Genomic DNA, 25618 nt, shown 5'->3' with positions numbered 1-25618 from the left:
CTCCTCCTTGTCCTCCTCCCCATCTCTTCTCCTCCTTGTCCTCCTCCCCCTCTCTTCTCCTCCTTGTCCTCCTCCCCCTCTCTTCTCCTCCTTGTCCTCCTCCCCCTCTCTTCTCCTCCTTGTCCTCCTCCCCCTCTCTTCTCCTCCTTGTCCTCCTCCCCCTCTCTTCTCCTCCTTGTCCTCCTCCCCCTCTCTTCTCCTCCTTGTCCTCCTCCCCCTCTCTTCTCCTCCTTGTCCTCCTCCCCCTCTCTTCTCCTCCTTGTCCTCCTCCCCCTCTCTTCTCCTCCTTGTCCTCCTCCCCTCTCTTCTCCTCCTTGTCCTCCTCCCCCTCTCTTCTCCTCCTTGTCCTACTCCCCCTCTCTTCTCCTCCTTGTCCTACTCCCCCTCAACCTGTCCTTCTCCCCTCTCCTCTCCTCGTTGTTCTCCTCCCCCTCTACCTGTCCTTCTCCCCCTCTACCTGTCCTCTCCTCTATGCCTTGTCCTACTCCTCCTCTACCTGTCCTTCTCCCCTCTTCCTTGTTCTCCTCCCCCTCTACCTGTCCTCCTCCTTGTCCTCCTCCCCTCTCCTCCTCCCCATCTCTTCCTCCCCCTCTCTTCTCCTCCTTGTCCTCCTCCCCATCTCTTCTCCTCCTTGTCCTCCTCCCCCTCTCTTCTCCTCCTTGTCCTCCTCCCCCTCTCTTCTCCTCCTTGTCCTCCTCCCCCTCTCTTCTCCTCCTTGTCCTCCTCCCCATCTCTTCTCCTCCTTGTCCTACTCCCCATCTCTTCTCCTCCTTGTCCTCCTCCCCCTCTCTTCTCCTCCTTGTCCTCCTCCCCCTCTCTTCTCCTCCTTGTCCTCCTCCCCCTCTCTTCTCCTCCTTGTCCTCCTCCCCCTCTCTTCTCCTCCTTGTCCTCCTCCCCCTCTCTTCTCCTCCTTGTCCTCCTCCCCCTCTCTTCTCCTCCTTGTCCTCCTCCCCATCTCTTCTCCTCCTTCCCATCTCTTCTCCTCCTTGTCCTACTCCCCCTCTCTTCTCCTCCTTGTCCTACTCCCCCTCTCTTCTCCTCCTTGTCCTCCTCCCCATCTCTTCTCCTCCTTGTCCTCCTCCCCCTCTCTTCTCCTCCTTGTCCTCCTCCCCCTCTCTTCTCCTCCTTGTCCTCCTCCCCCTCTCTTCTCCTCCTTGTCCTCCTCCCCCTCTCTTCTCCTCCTTGTCCTCCTCCCCATCTCTTCTCCTCCTTCCCATCTCTTCTCCTCCTTGTCCTACTCCCCCTCTCTTCTCCTCCTTGTCCTACTCCCCCTCTCCTCGCTTACTTTACATACTTAACCATCTCATCTGCCATTCCTACTCCGCCATTCCCCCTTCACCTACTACTACCCCTTACATCTCCTTCTTTAGCGTTCCTTTCCTCTTTTTAATGATCAGTTTCTAGGTCATGTGCTACTGAGACAAACTGTTTGTCCTGTAGCTAACTGCCAGATGAAAAACACATTAGCTACATTGTGTGGTGTGTGTCTGCGTTTGTGTAAATTGAGGTTTACATAAAAAAAATATGTGTGTTAGTTACTGAGATACGTCCCTGTTGGCAAAACAAACACAAACAGAACTAGGGATGTAACGATTCACCAACACGCATCAGTCCCAGGTTCAAATGTTTAAGGATGCAAGTGTATCGCGGATCCCAAACGGATCCAAATGTAGCATGCAATGGTCAGAAAACCGATTCAAATGTTGTAAATCTCCGGTTCACATATTTGTGTTTGCACATATTATGTTATTTCTACCATCCTAAAATACCTCTATTATTTTGTAACAACTGAAGCGTCCTCTGTTTCAGTGTGGAACTGCTTTGACAGTCATTGATCTACAAGTCATTTTGCATGCCAGACAACAACCCCAGACAACAACCCCAGGCAACAACCCCAGGCAACAACCCCAGGCAACAACCCCAGGCAACAACCCCAGGCAACAACCCCAGGCAACAACCCCAGACAACAACCCCAGACAACAACCCCAGACAACAACCCCAGGCAACAACCCCAGGCAACAACCCCAGGCAACAACCCCAGACAACAACCCCAGACAACAACCCCAGACAACAACCCCAGACAACAACCCCAGACAACAACCCCAGGCAACAACCCCAGGCAACAACCCCAGGCAACAACCCCAGACAACAACCCCAGGCAACAACCCCAGGCAACAACCCCAGGCAACAACCCCAGGTAACAACCCCAGACAACAACCCCAGGTAACATCCCCAGGTAACATCCCCAGGCAACAACCCCAGACAACAACCCCAGACAACAACCCCAGGCAACAACCCCAGGCAACAACCCCAGGCAACAACCCCAGGCAACAACCCCAGGCAACAACCCCAGGCAACAACCCCAGGCAACAACCCCAGGCAACAACCCCAGGCAACAACCCCAGGCAACAACCCCAGGCAACAACCCCAGATAACAACCCCAGGCAACAACCCCAGGCAACAACCCCAGGCAACAACCCCAGGCAACAACCCCAGGCAACAACCCCAGGCAACAACCCCAGGCAACAACCCCAGGCAACAACCCCAGACAACAACCCCAGACAACAACCCCAGACAACAACCCCAGGCAACAACCCCAGACAACAACCCCAGACAACAACCCCAGACAACAACCCCAGACAACAACCCCAGGCAACAACCCCAGACAACAACCCCAGACAACAACCCCAGGCAACAACCCCAGGCAACAACCCCAGGCAACAACCCCAGACAACAACCCCAGACAACAACCCCAGACAACAACCCCAGGCAACAACCCCAGACAACAACCCCAGACAACAACCCCAGACAACAACCCCAGGCAACAACCCCAGGCAACAACCCCAGGTAATACCAGTAGCCTAGTCAAACTGCCTGCACACTGTGCCCTGCTCGCTGACCAACACCAGGTAGGCGGCCTGTTCTTCAGCATTCAAATGCTTAAACAGTTTGAGTGATATCTGGCTTTATTAGTGGAGTGACAACCGGTGTCATTTGCTAGGTTATTGTTATCTATGTGCTGTTAAAAATAGTGTTTTACCGGAGAGAACAAAAAGAATGGGAGACAGAACTCTGAACGGGGCTTAGAACCGACTTTATTTGGATTATTCAGGTTCATCAGCAATTGTTTGGATTTACACAATCAGTGTCATTTCACTGTAAGGTCTACTACCTGTTGTGTAGCAAATAACATTTGATTTTCGAAAAATATTATTTGTCTTTAAAAAATATATATATATATACAGTTGAAGTCGGAAGTTTACATACACTTATGTTGGAGTCATTTTTCAAACACTCCACAAATTTCTTGTTAACAAACTATAGTTTTGGCAAGTCGGTTAGGACATCTACTTTGTGCATGACACAAGTCATTTCTCCAACAATTGTTTACAAACAGATTATTTCACTGTATGACAATTCCAGTGGGTCAGAGGTTTACATACACTAAAGTGACTGTGCCTTTAAACAGATTGGAACATACCAGAAAATGATGTTATGGCTTTAGAAGCTTCTGATAGGCAAATTGACATAATTTTAGTCAATTGGAGGTGTACCTGTGGATGTATATCAAAGCCTACCTTCGAACTCAGTGCCTCTTTGCTTGACATCATGAGAAAATCAAAAGAAATCAGCCAAGACCTCAAAAAAGAAATTGTAGACCTCCACAAGTCTGGTTCATCCTTGGGAGCAATTTCCAAACGCCTGAAGGTACCATGTTCATCTGTACAAACAATAGTATGCAATTATAAACATCATGGGACCACGTAGCCGTCATACCGCTCAGGAAGGAGACGCGTTCTGTCTCCTAGAGATTAACGTACTATGGTGCAATTTAAATCGATGTTGGAACAACAGCAAAGGACCTTGTGAAGATGCTGGAGGAAACGGGTACAAACATATTTATATCCACAGTAAAACGAGTCCTATATCGACATAACCTGAAAGGCTGCTCAGCAAGGAAGAAGCCACTGCTCCAAACCCGCCAGACTACGGTTTGCAACTGCACATGGGGACAAAGATCGTACTTTTTGGAGAAATGTTGTCTGGTCTGATGAAACAAAAATAGAACTGTTTGGCCATAATGTTGCAAGCCGAAGAACACCATCCCAACAGTGAAGAACGGGGTGGCAGCATCATGTTGTGTGGGTGCTTTGCTGCAGGAGGGACTGGTGCACTTCACAAAATAGATGGCATCATGAGGGAGGAAAATTATGTGGATATATTGAAGCAGCATCTCAAGACATCAGTCAGGAAGTTAAAACTTGGTAGCGAATGGGTCTTCCAAATGGACAATGACCACAAGCATACTTCCAAAGTTGTGGCAAAATGGCTTAAGGACAACAAAGTCAAGGTATTGGAGTGGCCATCACAAAGCTCTGACCTCAATCCTATAGAAAATTTGTGGACAGAACTGAAAAAGCGTGTGCGAGCAAGGAGGCCTACAAACCTAACTCCGTTACAACAGCTCTGTCAGGAGGAATGGGCCAAAATTCACACAACTTATTGTGGGAAAGTTTGTGGAAGACTACCCAAAATGTTTGACCCAAGTTAAACAATGTAAAGGCTATGCTACCAAATACTAATTGAGTGTATGTAAACTTCTGGCCCACTTGGAATGTGATGAAAAAAATTAAAGCTGAAATAAATCATTGTCTACTATTATTCTGACATTTCACATTCTTAAAATAAAGTGGTGATCCAAACTGACCTAAAATAGGGAATTTTTTACCAGGATTAAATGTAAGGAATTGTCAAAAACTGAGTTTAAATTTATTTGGCTAAACGTTTGACTTCAACTGTGTGTAGCTACACATTGGGTGACGAGCACTTTTGCATGACAGAAACGAAAAGATCTCTCCGTAAAACGTCCAAATGAGATCGGGTGAAATCCAAAATTGTGCTATATATTCATTGGCTATGTCATAGCGCATTTGTAAATGATAAATATTGATCCATTACTAGCTCAAACACTTAATCTGCAAAAAGGACAAGTTAATGTGGGTGATGGTGATTTCAGAACCAAAGTGGGGACAAAAAACTAATCTGATAGTGGGGTGGTAGATGCCTGGTCTCCCTTATGACTCAGCTCAGGTGCCTACGTAGTACATGCACCATAGACATATATAATTTACACACACACACACACACACGCACACGCACGCACACACACACGCTTTATCAGGAGTAGATTTGAATTTAGAATGGGAAATGAATGTGTTTATGCAAAACAAATGTAGTGCATCGTATCACATTATACCGAATCGATTACTTTCAAACGAACTAAAACATATCTTTCCTGTATCGTATAGGAGCCCATGTATCTAGATATGTATGGAACCGTCTTGAAAGGGAAAGATGCACATCCCTACACAGAACACTTTTAGTAGACCCCTCCCTAGTCACATAGATCCTTGACATTTAATTTTATTTAAATTTTACCTTTATTTAACCAGGCAAGTCAGTTAAGAACAAATTCTTATTTTCAATGATGGCCTAGGAACAGTGGGTTCAGGGGCTGAACGACAGATTAGTACCTTGTCAGCTTGGGGGTTTGAACTTGCATCCTTCCGGTTCCTAGTCCAACGCTCTAAACACTAGGCTACCCTGCCACCTCTACACAGTCTAGCCCAGTGTCTCCCCGAACCTATTCTCCAGCCATTCCACTTATTTGATCTATTCCCGCAGCAATACACCTGATTCAACAGGTGATCAGCACTCTATTAGATTAAATCAGGAATTCTAGTATCGGAATATAACAAATAAGTGTAATGACTAGAGTTACTCAAGAATAGGTTTGAGAAAAACGGGTCTATTCTTGCCTCCTGCCCTGCCTACCGTGTTAGTGTGTGTGTGTGTGTGTGTGTGTGTGTGTGTGTGTGTGTGTGTGTGTGTGTGTGTGTGTGTGTGTGTGTGTATCTCACCGTTGAAGAAGTCTGAGTGCACTGCTTTCTCATTTGCTGCCAGGTCCATGAGCAGACCGCTGCTGCCCCCTGCCTGAAGAACACACACCAGGTACAGTTTCATAATGTTAGCCATTTATCAACGTACTTAAAACACATATGAGCTCAACACGAAAAGTACAATAAATCAAAGACAGTTCGTTCAGTCTACAGACAAAAGGGTAACCGTGTAACTGGCTAACGTTAGGTCAAAGACAACTAACGTTATATGTGCTAACGCTACAGCTACACAACATTCTAGCCTCTGACAAAATGCAGATATATGCCTTCTAAAATTAGCTAGCTAACGTTAGAAGTAGCAAGTTCCCAACAACTGTGTGTTGAACAAGATGACTGGATAACAGCGGGCGTTTTTTGTCTCCGAGTCACTTACTGTAGTTACTGTAGGTGGCTAGATGACCGTTGGCGTTAACATGGTAACGTAAGCTAGCTAGGTCGGTGATTCTTTCGTGTAACCTGATGATTACTAACCTCGTCTAGATCCACATAAGGCCCGGCGCCTTCAGGGAACATCTCGTCCACCGCTGGTTTCATGATCGTTTCTGTCTTTGACGAGTTACCGCAATGAATATTAACGTTAGCTACCAAGCTGTTTTCTGTCAAAGTAAACAAAACAAATCGGACCTTTCTTCTTCTATGATATATGGCGGCCCGAAAACAACCGTTAAAGGTGCATGCCGCCACCTACTGTGCTGAAGTGTGTGGTCAATCACGGTTTTACAACATTAGCTCCACATTTCTAAATCCTCCTACCTAAAGCAGTATTTCTGAGAAAATAAAAAAGAGCCCTACTAACTTCTAATAGACCATCCCCAAATCCCTTCCACCACCACCCCCCCTCAAACCCGTTCAACCTCAATGACCCTACACTTCAATCTTTCTCAACATACTAACAACAATATAATAACACATGCTCTACTGTTTCATCAACAATACACTCCAGACACAAACCATTCACATGCTTGCCAACCAGATGTAATGATGAGTACAATGTCCTCGGTGTAATCGAGCAAACACCACCTCTTCCTTCCTAATCTGACTTTTTAATCTTGGTCCACCGACCTTTCTTTCATATAAATGCCGTCCCTTGGGCTCAGAGTCCCATCTCTTCTGCCACACATCTATCAAAATGGCTCTGATCTTACATTTGGCCTCATCACTACCCAGTGGAACATTCATATCAATTATATCTTGTTTCAAAGCTCTTTAACTATCTGGTCTACAACTTAATTCCCTTCCACACCCGAATGTGCTGGGACCCAGCAGAATCTCACGACTACACCCAGTCTCTCAATTCTCTATAATACCATGAATGCCTCCAATAGTAGGTCACTCCTATGAGATTTACCAGATGATAAACTATTCACTGCTGACATGTAATTTGAGCCTACTCACTTCTTCTTCTTTAAGGTTGGTGTATTGCCTCCACCTACTGTACAGGGTAGCGAAACAAAAATAACATCATACAAAATGTAACATAAATAAATAAATAAGCCCACTCCTTCAGTCACAATTCAAAACACATCCATACACAGGCTCAGGGGCCTGTGAGGACGAAGCATTAATCGACAGGATTCCTTGTAATGCCTCAGCCGCACTCACATTGATGACTATTTTCTCAGATTTTCTCTCTGTTTGCGCTGTGCAGTTGAAAACCAATGCAATAAATACAACAAAGTCCACCTTAGCATGCGGGATGACAGTATCCCTCTAGTGTCTCTACACCTACTAACATTATTTCTTCAACTTCACTCCTTTCTTCCACTCTTCTCGCTTCCTCCGAATAGGAGACATTCTGGACAGGCCTTATTCTTGCCACCCCTGTCTCCTTCACCCGAACAGGAAACTTCAGGAATTTGGGTGCATGTTCACTACCACAATTGCAGCATTTAGATTTAGCTGGCATATGATACTCCTCCCGTCTACATACACTTTTCACATGCATGGGTTTTCTGATATTTTCTTGAGGCCACTTCTCGTTACTCTCACCAACACCACCTTACCCAATGCATCCGCGATTTTCATAGAGACTACAAACGGATCTCTCAGGTAACTCCATCGATCAAAAACCCTTACTCCGACCATTAAAAAAAAAACTAGGCTTGGATTTACAAGATTACACTGCTATTTTACTTCTCTAATTTCCTTATGTATTCGCCACTGTATTCCAATTCTTCTCATCTCCACTCGACACGCCATCTGATTCAAACAGAACATCTGCTTCCGCCATCTTCCAACAACAAGTTCCCGACAATCAGCCTCCCCATCAAAGTTTCCCCTAGCATAGATCAACGCCACTTCTTCTTATTCTTTGTCACGCCCTGACCTTTGATATCCCTGTTTTTTTTATATATTTTGGTTAGGTCAGGTTGTGACTAGGGTGGGTACTCTAGTTTTTGTACATTCTATGTTTTGTATTTCTATGTTGGCCTGATATGGTTCCCAATCAGAGACAGCTGTTTATCATTGTCTCTGATTGGATATCATATTTAGGCAGCCCTTTTCCCCACTTTCTGGTGTGGGATCTTGTCTATGTATAGTTGCCTTAGTGCACATCAGTAGCTTCACGTTTTGTTTGGTTGTTTTGTTCATTGAGTTTCGATGTATTAAAATTATGTGGAACTCTACTCACGCTGCGCCTTGGTCCGATCCTTACGATGAATGTGACATTCTTCTTTAAATTTGCATACACCGCCACCTACTGTACTGGAGTGTGAGGTGGGTCAAGGCCTCCCCATTCATCCCTATCAACTACACCCATTAAAACCTCACCATTATTCCACTACTTGGCCCTATCTGATCCTACACCAGCCCGGCAGCCTGAGAGTACGGGACGCTATCCTTCAGCACACCTTGTAACTCTTCTGCAGTAAAATTCTGTACACCCAAGAACCTCTCTGCAGCTGCCACCACATCTATATTCTGTGATTTAGGTTCCATTTCTGCAGTAAGGTTGATAACCATTGGTTATGAATGCTAAGAAACCAACCTTACTGAAGAAGCACGTTATTCCTATCACTCTCTATTGGCCTCGGTCTACTCACAGGGAGCCTCTTAGGATCCCTCGCCCTGGACCCATCTTCCTCTACTACTCTCTTCACTGCCTCCGCAGTCACAGCAGACTGTCACAGTTGCCATCTTCATGGGTCCACCTGAACCCGAATCCCCGAGACCCAACCCGGGACCTAAGTGGGTCCAAAATTCTAACTTTTTCCTCAGGTCCTGGTCAGGTCCTGTTTGATTGACATCAGGTCTCGGGTCTATGTAACTACAGCTGATAGACCTGAATGGACCCGACCTCGGCTCTGCATAGCCCATAGCATACTTATTTTACGCTGACAAGGTGAATATATTGACTTATTGAAGGCCAACAGAGAGGACCTTTAAGTCCATTCTTTTCCCGAGGCACATGGTGCAGAGTGCCTTCTCCTTCTGGATGGAAGAAATGCAAAAAATCATCACAAGTCCACTTTGAGTTACTTTCACAGACTCCACAGTCCCCAACCTCTTCTCCACCCAACCTGACACCACATATGGACCAGCCAGATGGCAAGGATCCATTCATTCCAAGCATCTCACTCCCACCGGGCCAGAATCATCTTTGTCATCATAGCGATGATTACCTGCCTCCACAGGTAATTCATTCTCACTCTTGTCAAGTTCCATTTGTGACCTACCAGAGTAATTTTTTTCTTTCTTTTTGTGCTTGACACCAATCTTCCTCACCACCGCTTGCCTCTACACCAGGGCTCTTCAACCCTGTTCCTGGAGAGCTACCATCCTGTACGTTTTCACTCCAACCCTAATCTAGCCCACCTGATTCTAAGAATTGGCTGGTTGAGTAGCTGAATTAGGTTAGTTACATTTAAAGGGTAAACCTACAGGAGGGTAGCTCTCCAGGAACATGATTGGAGAGCCCTGCTCTACACTCATCTCCTTTTCTCGTAACACCACTTTTGTTTTTGGTAACAATATAATGGGCTCGACTGTCACAAGGAATCAACCGGTGGTTTGGGTGTAGGTAGAGATTGTCACAAGGAATCAACCGGTGGTTTGGGTGTAGGTAGAGATTGTCACAAGGAATCAACCGGTGGTTTGGGTGTAGGTAGAGATTGTCACAAGGAATCAACCGGTGGTTTGGGTGTAGGTAGAGATTGTCACAAGGAATCAACCGGTGGTTTGGGTGTAGGTAGAGATTGTCACAAGGAATCAACCGGTGGTTTGGGTGTAGGTAGAGATTGTCACAAGGAATCAACCGGTGGTTTGGGTGTCGGTAGAGACTGTCACAAGGAATCAACCGGTGGTTTGGGTGTAGGTAGAGATTGAAGGTTGGCTAAAATGTAGATAAAACTATGTAAAATATTGGACAAACACCCAGGTGATGAAAGGAGTAACATACCTAGGATTGGAAACTCATAGGTAATTGTAAAATAAATCTATATTTTGTGACAATTCCACATACAAAATCCCTATTACATTTCAATCCTTGCAAGTATCCAAATTAAAGACAGTAAATTATGACAACGAGATCACATTTTTTGTCAAAATGTATTATTATTGCACATTACATTGATATAACTTTTTAGATTATAGCAGTGTTTGGAATTTTTTTTTTTTCTTCTCATCTGTGAGATGCATTCATATATTTAATGATAGGTCCAAATACATATTTATATAACCTTGTTTTTTAAATGCATTTCAATTGACAATATGACTTATCCTTATGTTGCCCTCTTTTCCTCCCTCCCCCTCTCCTTATATTCTCCCCCTATTTTCTCCCTTCCTGCCCCTCTCCCCACCTTCTCGATCTCATTCTCCCTCTACCCTCCCTCTCTCTCTCCTCAATGTTCATGTCCCTCGTTGGTCTCATATCCCAGTGTGTCTCCCAGGTGTTGGTGAGCATAGAAGGCCCGGGCCATTTCATTGATGTGGTTGTAGGCTCCAATAGACCTGAAGTACTCTACGTAGTGCCAGAAGTCTGAGGTGGTGTAGGGCCAGTATGGGACTGCCGGGGGCTCATCATATGGAACTACAGACACACAGACAAAAACAAATCACAACACTCACTGACTGACAACCCCAAGGAAGTCTACATAATATAATAATCATGTAGGGCCTATCAGCACATGCTACAGAAGGTCTCTGTGTTTGTGTGTGTGTGTCTATTTTACCTCCTTCAGGGGTGAAGGCTCTGGCATCTGTAAAGAGGAGAGGGGGAGAGATGGAGAGAAGTTTAGCATTCTGGAGCATTTCACGTATTCCACACACAAAGAAGGGATTGAGAGTTCGGAAAAATTAGCCCCTCCCTGGGGACTCTGGGATACCTGAAGAAACTTTCTTCCTTCCTCCTCAAATATTATTCCTCACTAGGTTTACACACACACACACACACACACACACACACACACACACACACACACACACACACACACACACACACACACACACACACACACACACACACACACACACACACACACACACACACACAGTGCTCTTTGTCCACATGCAGTTCTCATAACACACCTCTCCTTATGTATGCAGAAAGCGGTAATTCCTGAATCCACCATTAAGTCATAGTTATCTCCAGCTCTGAGTCGGTTAACTTCTAATGCTGTGTACTTATTCTAGCACTTTAATATGGATTAACTACATACAACGACACACAATATGGATTACACATATAGCACTATTTACTAATAGATTTGACATCAAATGCTTCACATCAGTCCCGGCCTAAACCCCCTAAGAGCAAGCAGAAGGTAAAATAACTGAGGGTATCCCAGAGGTTGCTGATGATTAGTAATAGTTTAAGGAAACACTGCTGTGATGGAGACTTCTATTTGCAGCCTCATTTTAATGGAGGCAGAGAGACTCACCAGTGAGCTTACAGGTGATGAGACAGAGGAAGAGAATACTAAGCTGAACCAGCAACTTCATCCTGACTTCTGAAAACACAAACACATTATTATAATTGTTTTAAACTTTATTTTCACAGGGAGTCAACACTGAGTCGAGGGTCTAATTTCCAGGTGAGCCCTGTGGACACAATACACATTGAGATACAATATACACATTTAAAACTACACATGCATAAATACACAAAATAAAAAAATACAATCATAAACAACAGTTACATTTCTCAGCTACTCGGTCCTCAATCAACACTCTAAACGGCCCGAGAGGACATTGTAAAAACACATATTATACACATAGCCTAGAGTTCATTGAAGAAAACCCCCCTGTCTTGCTGCTTTTTGTTCTGTCTGTATGCTATGTCTTGCTTGTCCTATGTTGCTATGTTGCTATGTCTATGGTGCTATTGTCTATATTGTAATTGTTTTTAATAACCTGCCCAGGGACTGCGGTTGAAAATTAGCCGGCTGGCTAAAACCGTCACTTTTACTGAAACGTTGATTAATGTGCACTGTCCCTGTAAAAAAATAAATAAACTAAACTAAACCACTAACTCTGAACTGTACATATTAATCAGAATCAAAACAACAACACTGGGTTGTAGTGAGAAGAGTCTTGTTATTTTTACCTGTGTGTGTCGTTCCAGAGGTGCTGTCTGTCTCGGGGTCTAGAAGAGTCTAAAGCTCACGGCAGGAATGAAGCAGCAGGATCCTGTTATAAGATCACACGTCCCACCCAATACACACATACACACAGCCCTCCCCACATACCCTTGTCACAACCACACGTCTTCAGTTTGAGGCCAGAGAACTAACTCATGCTGTCGGCATTATATTCATCCCATGAAGCAACCATCACCATTGTTACATAGCTTGACATTAAATCAATCAAACCACATTATAAACTAACAGGTCTACCACTACAGTCTGCAAAGTCTATAAATATAAAATCATGTGATAGATAGATAGTAGAACTTAGATGGTACGACTGTAGGATCTTAATTTGAGCCAGTTTGCTACAGCAGGAAAATAATCCTGCAGCAACAGTATATTCAAATGACTATGTGGATTATAATTAATGGACCATTTTGTAAGGGTTAATACATTTTCCATTCGGGCAAATCAAGTCTGAAATTTCAAAGTGAAAATGAAAATTCTAAGCAAACAAAATGTTATCAAATTAATATCCTACATCTGTAGGTAGCAGAGGTGGGACCAAGTCATTGTTTTACAAGTTACAAGTAAGTCTCAAGTCTTAGCACTCAAGTCTGAGTCAAGTCTCAAGTGAAGACCGACAAGTCCCAAGTCAAGTCTCAAGTCCTAAACTTTGAGTTTTGAGTTCTAAACAAGGTGCTCTTCACCAAATGGAATAGCATTTCATATTTTTAACCAGAGTAATAGTTAGTATATTAAATTCACGCAAATCATGACTGCTTTTAAAAATATATATATTTATTACTTTCCAAATAAACTTTATATTTCCATGGAAATACATGGGTAGCCATGATAGACACATCAGAGACAACAAAAACAAAATATTCCTCTCTGTCTCTCTCCAGATATACTCTAGACACCTAAAGCAATCCTGCCATAAAGTTACAATAATTTATTAAAAGGTACATCAAAACAACTGCTACTGAACTTTAAGTAAGCCTACAATTTTAACACTGGCCTAAATGTCTGAGAAAAAAAAAATACAGATCCCAAAGATGGGAGATAAAACCGGAACATGGAGACTATGTGTGTGATACATAAACACTTTCATGTTCTGTCTTAACTCAGGGCCCTGTGATGCAAAATACCAAATTCGATAAAAGTCTGTCAAAAAAGAGAGTGGCGGCAGTAGCACCGCACCGTCCACCCCAGTTTTTTGTTGACTACAGCGTAGTCTTTATATCCGAAAACAATAACATCTTTCCAAGGGCTTCGTCTGAATTCACCCGCCGACCTTCCTCTGCACTGCCACGCGCAACTTTTTCTTCGCTGGCACAATTTGATTGGCTGCTGTCCGATTCAAATGGACCCCAGTGGTAGTATGTCTGGGCGGAGACCAGCGGGACAAGAGAGGAAACAGGAAACCTTTTCCTTATGAGAGGAGAGATGGGAGAAGGGGACGAGAGGTAAAGCCATAAGGTACAGTAAAGCTGTATGCCTATGAAGTGTCCCAGGACACGTCATCTGACCGGTAGAACTCTGCAGGCAGTCTACATACCACCTGTACTGCTACACCTGTTCCTCCAGTTCAAGTTTTTCTAGTTTTTATTGTCACATGCACAAATACAATGAAATGCCTTTCTTGCTTGCTCTTTCCAACAATGCAGTAATAAATATCAGTAGTACTATAAAATCAAATAAAAGTAAAGTACAACAGAAACACGTGAGAAATAGATGTAAGAAGAACATGAGAAAGTAAGTATAAGCTATATACAGGGATTCCAGGGTTAACGTGACTAGGCATTTATAGGGGTAAGGTGACTAGGCATCATACTATTTGTCGTGCGGAAGCAGACAGAAAAGTCTATGGCTTGGGTGGCTGGAGTCTAACAATTTTAGGGTCTTTCCTTTCACACCGCCTGATATAGAGGTCCTGGATGGCAGGGAGCTCGGCCCAGTGATGTACTGGGTTGCCCGCGCCACCCTCCGTAGCGCCATGCGTTCGAGGGTGGTGCATTTACCATAACAAGCAGTAATGTAGCCAGTCAAGATGATCTTAATGGTGCAGCTGTAGATTTGAGGGCCCATCCAAATCTTTTCATCCTGATGAAGAAGTGATGTTGCGCCTTCTTCACAACTGTTTTACGGTTTGTGGATACAGAGGGAACTTGAAACTCTCGACCTGCTCCACTGCAGCCCCGTCGATGGGGATGGAGGCGTGCTCACCCCTCCATTTCCTGTACTCCACAATCAGCTCCTTGGTCTTATTGACATTGAGGGAGAGGTATGAACCCAGTATGAACCACACTGCCAGGTAGGCTGTCTCATCGTCGCTGGTGATCAGGCCGACCACTGTCGTGTCGTCAGCAAACTTGATGGTGTTGGAGTCGTGCTTGACCACGCAGTCATGGGTGAACAGGGAGTACAGGAGGGGACTAAGCACACACCTGTGGGACCCCCGTGTTGAGGGTCAGCGTGGTGGAGGTGATGTTGCATACCTGGGGTCGACCCGTCAGGAAGGCCAGGATCCAGTTGCAGAGGGAGGTGTTCAGTCCCAGGCTTCTAAGCTTGGTGACGAGCTTGGAGGGGACTATGGTGTTGAACGCTGAACTGTAGTCAATGAACAGCCTTCTCACATAGGTATTGCTTTTATATAGGTATTCCTAGATGTATCTTATCTAGGTAGTCCTCTTTTCTTATCTCTTATCCCTTCCCTGTGAACTTGTTTCTATAATGGGGAAATGTGTGTATGTGTGCATGCATTGTGCCTGCGTGTGTCCCTATTTTACCTCCTTCAGGGGTGAAGGTTCTGGCATTTGTAAGAGGGAGAGGTAGAGAGACGGAGAGAGAGAAGTTTAGCATTCTGGAGCATTTCCTGTGTGCCTGCGTGTGTCCCTATTTTACCTCCTTCAGGGGTGAAGGCTCTGGCATTTGTAAGAGGGAGAGGTAGAGAGATGGAGAGAGAGAGAGAAGTTTAGCATTCTGGAGCATTTCCTGTGTGTCTCCATGGTAACTGTGCCCAACTCTCAGGATGCAAAACATACACGCCTCAACAGCCCTAAAACAACATCTCAAACCTGCCAGTGTGATTTCAATGGAAAGCTTTGCTCCTAAAGGTCACGAAACACGCAGTCAAAAACATCATATTACACTGTAGATTTACACTGTAAGCTTGGCTTTTTTGCTTACTACATGATTCCATGTGTGTTATTTCAAGGTTTTGATGTCTTCACTATTATTCTACAATGTAGAAAATAGTACAAATAATGAAAAACCCTTGAATGAGTAGGTGTGTCCAAACTTTTGACTGGTACTGTAGATGAGTGTCTTAGTCAGAAAATCCCAGGAGTGGTCAGTACACGTCACCTGACCCATATGGTAAATGGAAAGAAGGAGAAAATCCTGTCGATATTGTTGTTTGAGGAAACTCTACCTGAATATGTGAGGCTTGGATATGAGAGGTATGCATTGAGAAAATGTGTCCAAACTATTACAGTGTGGAAATTGTAAAGGATATGGTCACATTTCAAATGTTTAAAGACTGGAGAAGTATAATATTCAAGAATCTGTGAATGGAAAATGTTGCAACTGTGGTGGGGATCATACTCCGGACTTCCTTGAGTGCCCTGTAAGGGTGAAGGAGGCCGAGGTGTCAAGGATCAGGGCTGCCAGCAGATCTCCTATGTGGAGGTGGTGAAGAGGGTCGAAGGGGCAAGAGGCAACAGTGTTGAAGATATGGTGGTAGATGCATTGCAACCAGTTGATAGTGTTTTAAGTAAATCAGGTGATCTGGATACACTCATTGTGAAGAAGGTGGATTTTGTGGCATTTATAGCCACAATGATTAATTGTACAGCACAAGTGTCTAAGAAGTCAAAGAAGCTGGATGTCATTATATCTGCAGCCGAGAAGTGTTTGGGGTTCCAAGACTTCAAGGCAGAAGCACTACAAGGACTATTGTTGCTAGGAAGTGTCCCACCCTCACAGGAGGATTATGAGGCTGTGTTGGGATCTGATTAGAATTAGGTTTTTACAGAAAAGCATCTTGATTTTGTTTGGTTAATTCATTTTTTGGGGTAGTTAGTATGATATTTTATTTTTACCCAAATGTTTTTTCCTTTTATGGGATCCTTATTATCCACCCGCAGTAGGTGGCTGAATGCACATTTAATTGTTGCGTACGCCATTATACCATAGAAGAAGAAGACCACGCCCACAAATTGGGGAGAACAAACAGTATTTTCTATTTACACCCATTATAAAAGTGCCAACATTGTTGTTGATTTTTTTATACAGAAATAACAAAACATGCTGAAAAGCTGCCGTATTTTTCAATGTACCAGGTCAAAAATCAATGTACCAGGTCAAAAATCAATGTACCAGGTCAAAAATCCCAACCTATGGTTCGCAATAGTCCCGCATAGGGAAATAGAGCCCGTAAGAAGAGCCCTGTAACATCAGGCTATTCCTTGCGGAATCTAGCCGTTTCACATCCGTTACACTCACCCCCCTTTTGACCTTCCTCCTTTTTCCGCATCAACAGCATCAATGTAACAGTATCATTTTTAAACCGTCCCCTCGCCCATACCCGGGCGCGAACCAGGGACCTTCTGCACACATCAACAACAGTCACCCACGAAGCATCGTTACCCATCGCTCCACAAAAGCCACAGCCCTTGCAGAGCAAGGGGAACTACTACTTCAAGGTCTCAGAGCAAGTGACGTAACCGATTGAAACGCTATTTAGCGCGCACCGCTAACTAAGCTAGCCGTTTCACATCCGTTACACCTATCAACCATTGTTTTTGAAACCAGTGTACAACCAGTGAAAAATGCGCTCTTGCAACAGTGTGGATCCAAGCCTATTGTATAAAAGTGAGGCTGTTATTGCTCTTTTTTCTTCAATGTTTGTAAACATTGTAAATAAACACCATATAGCCCCATAACATGGTTGAAACAATCATTTTGATATCATGGATGGTCAGTCCTTGCATCCATAGCTCTATCTATTAATCTGAGAGTGGTTACATTTCTCCAGGGCCAACCCTCAGTTTTTTTACTAAAACAGAGGCGGGGGTCTGTTTTGTTATTGTTTCATCTGTGGATTTGCCCTTTAAACATATTATCAAGATATCAATGTGTCACCAACAAAAAGGTAAACAATAGGCCTATAGCAAATGCAGCATATGGCATTAATTTTTCACATGTAAATAGCACTTTTCAGTAGTGCTCAAAGCATGGGATTCCATGAGTGCAGCATTTATATTTCAACTCGATTCAAAGAGCTCAATCAGTTCTCCATGACAACAAAATCAAAAACAACAGAATAGGGCTGGCTAATAAGTGCTTAGTTTTGGGGTCATGCTAATCTATACTCCCATATTTCCAAGTCCTATTCTTGAACATCAAGGGGTATAACATTTATTGGAATGACTGGAATTCTGCTAGACTTTGGTTTTTAATGTGAAGATATCATTTAACATTATAATTATATGTAGTAGAAAGCGATGGGTTAGAAGAAGCCTACAAAACCAACCCATAATGTAACATTTATATATAGCCAGCTATGTGTAACAGTATACTTTTAAACCGTCCCCTCACCCATACCCGGGCGCGAACCAGGGACCCTCTGCACACATCAACAACAGTCATCCACGAAGCATCGTTACCCATCGCTCCACAAGAGCCGCGGCCCTTGCAGAGCAAGGGGAACTACTACATCAAGGTCTCAGAGCAAGTGACGTAACCAATTGAAACGCTATTTAGCGCACACCGCTAACTAAGCTAGCCGTTTCACATCCGTTACACTCACCCCCCTTTTGACCTTCCGCCTTTTTCCCCCCGCAGCAACCAGTAATCCGGGTCAACAGCATCAATGTAACAGTTTTACTTTACGTCCGTCCCCTCGCCCATACCCGGGGGCGCGAATCAGGGACCTTCTGCACAAAACGACAACAGTCACCCTCGAAGCATCGTTACCCATCGCTCCACAAAAGCCGCGGCCCTTGCAGAGCAAGGGGAACTACTACTTCAAGGTCTCAGAGCGAGTGACGTAACCGATTGAAACGCTATTTAGCGCACACCGCTAACTAAGCTAGCCGTTTCACATCCGTTACACTCACCCCCCTTTTGACCTTCCTCCGCAGCAACCAGTAATCCGGGTCAACAACATCAATGTAACAGTATACTTTTAAACCGTCCCCTCGCCCATACCCGGGCACACACATCAACAACAGTCATCCACGAAGCATCGTTACCCATCGCTCCACAAAAGCCGCGGCCCTTGCAGAGCAAGGGGAACTACTACATCAAGGTCTCAGAGCAAGTGACGTAACCGATTGAAACGCTATTTAGCGCACACCGCTAACTAAGCTAGCCGTTTCACATCTGTTACATATGTAAACGTTAACATTGATTTATTCTGCAATAGATGTCGTTCAATTTGTAACATACATTTTTGTCTTCTTCTAATGCCTCTTAAGGAGAAAGTAATCTAAAAGTAATGGAATGTAATCAGATTACGCTACTGAGTTTGGGTAACATTACTGATTCTGGACCGGTAACTATTAACTGTTACAGATTACATTTGGAAAGTAATCTATCCAATCCTGCCCGTGATGAAATTATTTCCATGTAGCTTACATGGACACCAGGTCCCCACAATTTCCCAATCTTCCGCAAGGAATAGCCTGATGTTACAGGGCTCTTCTTACAGGCTCTATTTCCCTACGCGGGACCATTGCGAACCATAGGTCGGGATTTTTGACCTGGTTACATGTACATTGAAAAACACGGCAGTTTTTCAGCATGTTTTGTTATTTCTGTATAAAAAAATCAACAACAATGTTGGCACTTTTATAATGGGTGTAAATAGAAAATACTGTTTGTTCTCCCCAATTTGTGGGCGTGGTCTTCTTCTTCTATGGTATAATGGCGTACGCAACAATTAAATGTGCATTCAGCCACCTACTGCGGGTGGATAATAAGGATCCCAAAAAAGGAAAAAACATTTGGGTAAAAATAAAATATCATACTAACTACCCCAAAAAATGAATTAACCAAACAAAATCAAGATGCTTTTCTGTAAAAACCTAATTCTAATCAGATCCCAACACAGCCTCAGAATCCTCCTGTGAGGGTGGGACACTTCCTAGCAACAATAGTCCTTGTAGTGCTTCTGCCTTGAAGTCTTGGAACCCCAAACACTTCTCGGCTGCAGATATAATGACATCCAGCTTCGTTGACTTCTTAGACACTTGTGCTGTACAATTAATCATTGTGGCTATAAATGCCACAAAATCCACCTTCTTCACAATGAGTGTATCCAGATCACCTGATTTACTTAGCTTAGCGGTACGCGCTAAATAGCGTTTCAATCGGTTACGTCACTTGCTCTGACACCTTGAAGTAGTAGTTCCCCTTGCTCTGCAAGGGCCGCGGCTTTTGTGGAGCGATGGGTAACGATGCTTCGTGGGTGACTGTTGTCGATGTGTGCAGAAGGTCCCTGGTTCGCGCCCGGGTATGGGCGAGGGGACGGTTTAAAATTATACTATTATAAAATTATAGGCAGTTTAAATAATGTCTTGAATTCAACCATTATTGGGTTCAAATACACATGTATATTTGTGAACAGGCATCCACAACAACCACAATCCGTGTTTCACATGAATTCGCTATGTAGATATCAATAATAAGTTATATCCGTATCGCCGTAGACTACGCCACTGCTGTCATTCTTACCTCCAAGTGTTTAAGCAAGTTAGATCATCTTTGGATGCCGACAGCAGTCGCAGCATTGGAAGACATGGTTTGGACTGTAGCCAACAAAAGTATATTCCTGCTCTTTTTCCGCGATCTATCAAACACATTTGGTGTGTCATCATAGTGGTCTCTGACTTGTGGTCAGACTTGCTCAGGTGAAACCAATTTAAATTTGCGCCTGTTTTCAATGCTGATTTGAATGTCATTGAGAAAACAGAGAAGTGTCAAAGATTTTTTTCGCAAGCATCCTTTCTGAATTGAAAGGTTGTTTTTCAATGTATTTGTAATCTGATTACACAATTTTGCTGGTAAAGTAACTGATTACAGTTACCGTTTTTAGTAATCGCTTACATGTAACGGATTACATGTAATTGTTTTACTCCCCAACCCTGATCACGGGTTAGTATTGTCAGTTTGTAACTCCACTCACTACTTGTAGTTGAGTTGAGGGGGGCGGGGGCGCGGTGAGAGTTATATTATTTAAAATACTCTAGTAGGGCTTTCGAGAGATGGACAGGGACTCCGCTGTCCTGACTTTAGGGGGAAGCTGGTTCTACCATTGGGGTGCCAGGACAGAGAAGAGCTTTGACTGGGCTGAGCGGGAACTACCCTCCGATCTATTAATCTGAGAGTGGTTACATTTCTCCAGGGCCAACCCTCAGTTTTTTTTCTTCTACACATTTAGCAGATGTTATTGTTGGTGTGGCGAAATGCTCTGACTCCATGAGCGGAGTGCATGCAGAGCGAGCTGCGAGTAGGAATTAATAGGGAGTGTTTCTAGTTCCAACAATGTCTAAGTAATCTAGCAATTTCACAACAACTACCTAATATACACACATCTAAGTAAAAGGATGGGATATGAATATATACATATATGGATGAGCATATCCAGAAGGTAAAGGAGGTGCAGTTGCCTTGTTGCTCTGTATACAAGCACCAGGGTCTCGAAGAAAATGCGAGCTTTCGACTGGAAGCCAGTGGAGTGTGCGGATGAGCGGGGTTACGTGGGAGAATTTGGGATGGTTGAGGACCAGGCGGGCTGCGGCATTCTGGATAAATTGCAAGGGTATGATGGCACAAGCGGGCTTCCAGCCATTCATTGTCATGAAAAATTATTTATATAAACATGTTCAGCATCTCCGGGCTTCCACGCATACATGCTGCTGACGCGTGCCTTTGGAACATAGCTAAATTATTGTAATATAGTTTACACCATCCCAATAAAAGTATTTAGTTATGATAGGCCTGGGAATGTCGTAGAAATCAAAACATAAGTACTGTATCATGCGACTCAATATTGATGATATGGAGAGAAAAAATAGCTAAAAAGTCATGCGCTCTGATACTCTCCTTGGGCTTGAGGCGGAGAGAAACAGAATTGCATTGCTGCTCTTGTGGCAAGCAAGTTAGGGGAGATCCAATCAATGGAAGATGGAATTCAAATTAAAAGTGAAATGAGAAAGAAAGGCTCCAATGACCAAACGCCAATAGGTAGGCTACAATTTAGGCTATAATCTGAATGGAGTTGTTTTATGTGTAGGCAAACTAGGACGGTGAGAAATAACGTTATGACTAGCTTCCATTAGACTAGTTAGGTAGCTTCTCTCGGTTTGATGCTGTCAAGTCAGGTGCTATGTAATCAGATGGGATGATGAATAACTACTAGTTAGTCTAGCACGAGATAACCATGGTTGCGGTCTCTCCCTCTGTGTCTGCTCCTGTGCACTGAGCCTCCCGTGTCTTATTCACACACACAGCACGGCCTCCGCTCCCTTGTAGCCAATAGCTGCTCGCACTGTGCCTCTCTCTCTCTCTCCCTTTCTCGGAACGGACCGGTTGTCCTTTAGGTCCTTTCGGAACAGGTTTTAACACTCCATTTATGCATATTCGGTCTGGGGATATACTGTGTCAACTAGGGAACGGCAGCTCTTAACTCCAATCACAATTGTGTCCTTATCACAGGTCCGATGGTAGAGCATTGCGCTTGCAACGCCAAGGTTGTGGATTTGATGCCCACGTGGGACCAGTACGAAAATGAATGCACCACTGTATGACGCTCTGGATACGAGTGTTTGCTAAATGACAAACATGTAAATGTATTCAATCATGAAGTGGTTTGAGATTGATTAGAGTGACAATAGCTGAGTGCAAGGACCGTTTGGTAGGCTACCCATCAGTGTCGTTAATTTGCACAGTTTTGGATGAGATTACTGTGTGACCAAAGGTTTGTGACTACCGGTGTGGCTGTGATACAGTCAATTCAACAGCCATAGCTGTAGAGCATGAAACTGCAGGAGCAAGTCACTGCTTTGATGTTTGTAGTGAATGATGGTGTTGTCCAGGGTCAGGCCAAGGAGTTGTCAACCGTGATGGAGAGGTCTTGGAGCAGGCAGACCTTCCCTGGGAGGAAGAGCAGCGCTGTTTTTTTGAGGTTGAGTTTAAGGTGGTGGACCAACATCCAAGCTGATGTATCTGCCAGGCACGCAGAGATGTGTGTCACCACCTGAGTGTCAGAAAGGGGAGAAGAAGAGTAGTTAAGTGTCATCCACATAGCAGTGATAGGAGAGACCATGTGAAGATATGACAGAGCCGAGTGACTTGATGTATAGAGAAAATAGTGCTTAAAACCAAGCCCTGGGGGAAACAGTAGTGTGAGCATGAGAAGTCAGTTTGGGAAAGGCAGAGAGCCTCTGTGACACAGAGAAGAGTGGTCCCAGTTGAGTGAGCCGCCTTGAAGCCTGACTGGTTAGAGTCAAGAAGATTGTTCTGAGAGAGATAACTAGAGTGTTGGTCAGAAACAGCACACTCAAGGGTTTTGGCTGAAAAAAAGAAGGGATACCGACCGGTCTGTCGTTTTTTACTTCATAGGGGTTGAGTGTTGGTTTCTTGAGAAGGGGAGCGACTGGCTATCTTGAAGTCAGAGGGGATGCATCCAGTGGTCAGGGATGAGTTGATGAGGTGAGGAATTGGAGATGGTCTGGAGAAGGGATGAGGGGATGGGGTCAAGTGGGCAGGATGTCGGGCGGCCGAACATCACGAGTCGCAGGATTTCATCTGGAGAGAGAGGGGAGAAAGAGGTCAAGACATAGGGTAGTTGTCTGTGAGTAAGACTAGTGGACTCAATTGGCCTTTCTTAAATGTTGTTTTGTAATTGACTAAAACAAGCAGACAACAAAAAAATTGCATTTGAAAAAGGTCCGGTTTTTGCTGTGAGCAAATAGGGTAACCAAGGTAACCACGGATTGTTTTCCACACAGGCGGGCACGGCCGCAACGTTCTATTCAATACCGACTGGGACGTGGAACCAAAAAGGGTTCTCCCTGGAACCACAACTGGTTCTCCTATGGGGACAGCCAAAGAACCCTTTTGTAACAATGTTTTCAGAGTGTAGTTACCGTTACTAAGCTGTGTGTGTGTGTGCTTGTTTGTTCTCAGGCCACAGTGTCACAGGACGTCTGGTCTGACACTGTGAGGCATCTGAGGTTGACACCGATGGCCTCCAGGTCACCATGGAGACGGCTGATGACATCCCTTGGCAACGATCGTGTCCGGGAAACGATCCAGGCAACGTCGACGGAACAAACCAAATAAATCAATTCACATACCAATACTTTATTGAGAATCAATGTATTCAACTACAGCAGTCAATTCCAAAATCATATTCCGTTAGAAATTGATAAGGAAGTCTGTGCAGGAGTAGACCAGAGAGAAACTTCTGTAGTCTGTAGACAGAACCAAGTATGGATCACCTGGTAAACCTAGACACACACAGAGAGACAGGTGAGGTAGGGGCTAGGGTTGGGGGCTTCAGGGTTGGTTTGGGGCTAGGAGCTAGGTGTAGTTGGGACTGGGACCGGTACCACATCTCACCTTTGAAGAAGATCTGGTTATGAGTGTTCATGTTTATGGTTTGACTGATTTCATACAGTCTGTGATGTGGGTGTATGAGTTCTATCGTGGAGTAGTGAGTATGTGGCCTGTTGGCACTTCCCTCTCTCAAATACAGCAGGCAGCTTCTCTGCCTCATACCACCTGCCCAGGTATTACACACCATCTAGAAGTTATTTCGAGTTACTGTGACTTTTTTACTGTGTGTGTGTGTGTTAATGTGTGATAAATTCCATCTCAATTAACACATTGTGCGTGCAGTTATCTTGGCTGATGTTGAAGTCCTGTTGAATTGGGGGTGTGGGGCATCTTCCCAGGTGAACGGTCTGAGCATGTGCAACCGATGAGGTGACCAGGACAACACACAGTACCTAGCCACACAAACACATGATCAGACACAAAACACACAGCAATCTCACACATAATGTTAGTGGTAATTGAGATGGAATTAAGACTACTGTGTAAATAATACATTATATACATACACAGACATAAAGACACACAGTACCTGCAAAGGCTGCATATTTTCTCAGTAGCCACTCAGCTCTCTTGGAGAAATGAAATGTTAACATGATCACACAGCACTCTGCCAAATGTCCATGATCAACCTTTCTCCAATATCTCTCATCTGACACATCAACCTGGTGTATCAGACAATTGTATCATATTCATGTATGTGACAATAAAACATGTATTACATACACATATATTACATACACATTCATATATATATATATGAATATTTGAAAATATAAAGAATATTTGGCAAATGTTTCTATATATTGTTTAACATAATATACTGTACAGGCATATCACATTTCCAGAGTGGGATATCTGATAGTTTTAAAGTTATGCCCCATTTTATACTCTGAGAAATTTCACAATTGGCCCAGCGTCGTCTGGGTTTGGCTGGGGTAGGCCATCATTGTAAATAATAATTTGTTCTTAACTGGCTTGCCTAGTTAAATAAGGGTTCAATTAAAAAAATACGTAAAACAGCTCTCCTTTTGCTTCATAACACATCCTTCAAATCACCAGCAGAGGGCGACCATTTTTAACCCATTTTCACATTCCCTCTGTTGGTAACGCTTGTAAATTGGTCATAACTCTAAAAGTAACAGTCTCACTCTGGATCTATAGAGTAGGCTATTTTATGATCAACAATATATTGAAACATTAGCCAACATTCATGTTTATATTTTGTTATATTAATAAATAAATGCAAGAAAATGTGTATTGAAATCAATATACTATTCATATTACAGAGCAAATGGTAAAGCTTCATGTGACACCAATTTCTGCCTTGTAGCACCTACATTTGAAACATGGAGATTTAAAGGAGTACGGCCAAAATGTCACAAATAGGAGCTGTTTAGTAGGGCGAGTTATTGCACATGCGCACTTCACAGACAAGGCGTTCCCAAACGAAAATATAAAAAT

The 25618-nt window shown here is 43.9% G+C and overlaps 2 protein-coding genes across 2 annotated transcripts in view; both read right to left on the bottom strand.

Moving 5' to 3' along the window:
- The window catches only part of cops9 (COP9 signalosome subunit 9), a 10365-nt gene extending 3741 nt beyond the window's left edge, over window positions 1–6624 (bottom strand). Inside the window, exons 1-2 of the mRNA XM_052483671.1 lie at window positions 6432–6624; window positions 5922–5994 (exon numbers count right to left, since the gene is read on the bottom strand). Of these exons, the coding sequence (XP_052339631.1) occupies window positions 5922–5994; window positions 6432–6494 (136 nt within the window). The 5' untranslated portion in view covers window positions 6495–6624. The remainder of the gene's footprint in view (window positions 1–5921; window positions 5995–6431) is intronic.
- Window positions 6625–10489: 3865 nt separating this feature from the next.
- otos (otospiralin) lies at window positions 10490–12645 on the bottom strand. The gene is made up of 4 exons (XM_035739771.2): window positions 12505–12645; window positions 11840–11908; window positions 11132–11158; window positions 10490–10989 (listed from the first exon to the last, which is right to left on the bottom strand). The coding sequence occupies exons 2-4, from the start codon at window positions 11898–11900 to the stop codon at window positions 10802–10804; spliced, it is 276 nt and encodes a 91-aa protein (XP_035595664.1). The 5' UTR covers window positions 11901–11908; window positions 12505–12645; the 3' UTR covers window positions 10490–10801.
- Between the last annotated feature and the right edge of the window lie 12973 nt (window positions 12646–25618).

The sequence above is a fragment of the Oncorhynchus keta genome, chromosome 28, assembly GCF_023373465.1.
Source record: "Oncorhynchus keta strain PuntledgeMale-10-30-2019 chromosome 28, Oket_V2, whole genome shotgun sequence".
In the NCBI taxonomy this organism is placed as follows: domain Eukaryota; kingdom Metazoa; phylum Chordata; class Actinopteri; order Salmoniformes; family Salmonidae; genus Oncorhynchus; species Oncorhynchus keta.
This window is presented reverse-complemented; position numbering and strand designations above follow the sequence as displayed.

Bases quoted from the DNA above. Each gene is read 5' to 3' on its own strand.
- otos (XM_035739771.2), bottom strand. From the start codon at position 11,900: ATGAAGTTGCTGGTTCAGCTTAGTATTCTCTTCCTCTGTCTCATCACC. The intron at 11,159-11,839 runs GTGAGTCTCTCT...TCCTCTTTACAG, and splicing joins CATCACCTGTAAGCTCACTG to ATGCCAGAGCCTTCACCCCT. The intron at 10,990-11,131 runs GTAAAATAGACA...GTGTGTCTGTAG, and splicing joins AGCCTTCACCCCTGAAGGAG to TTCCATATGATGAGCCCCCG.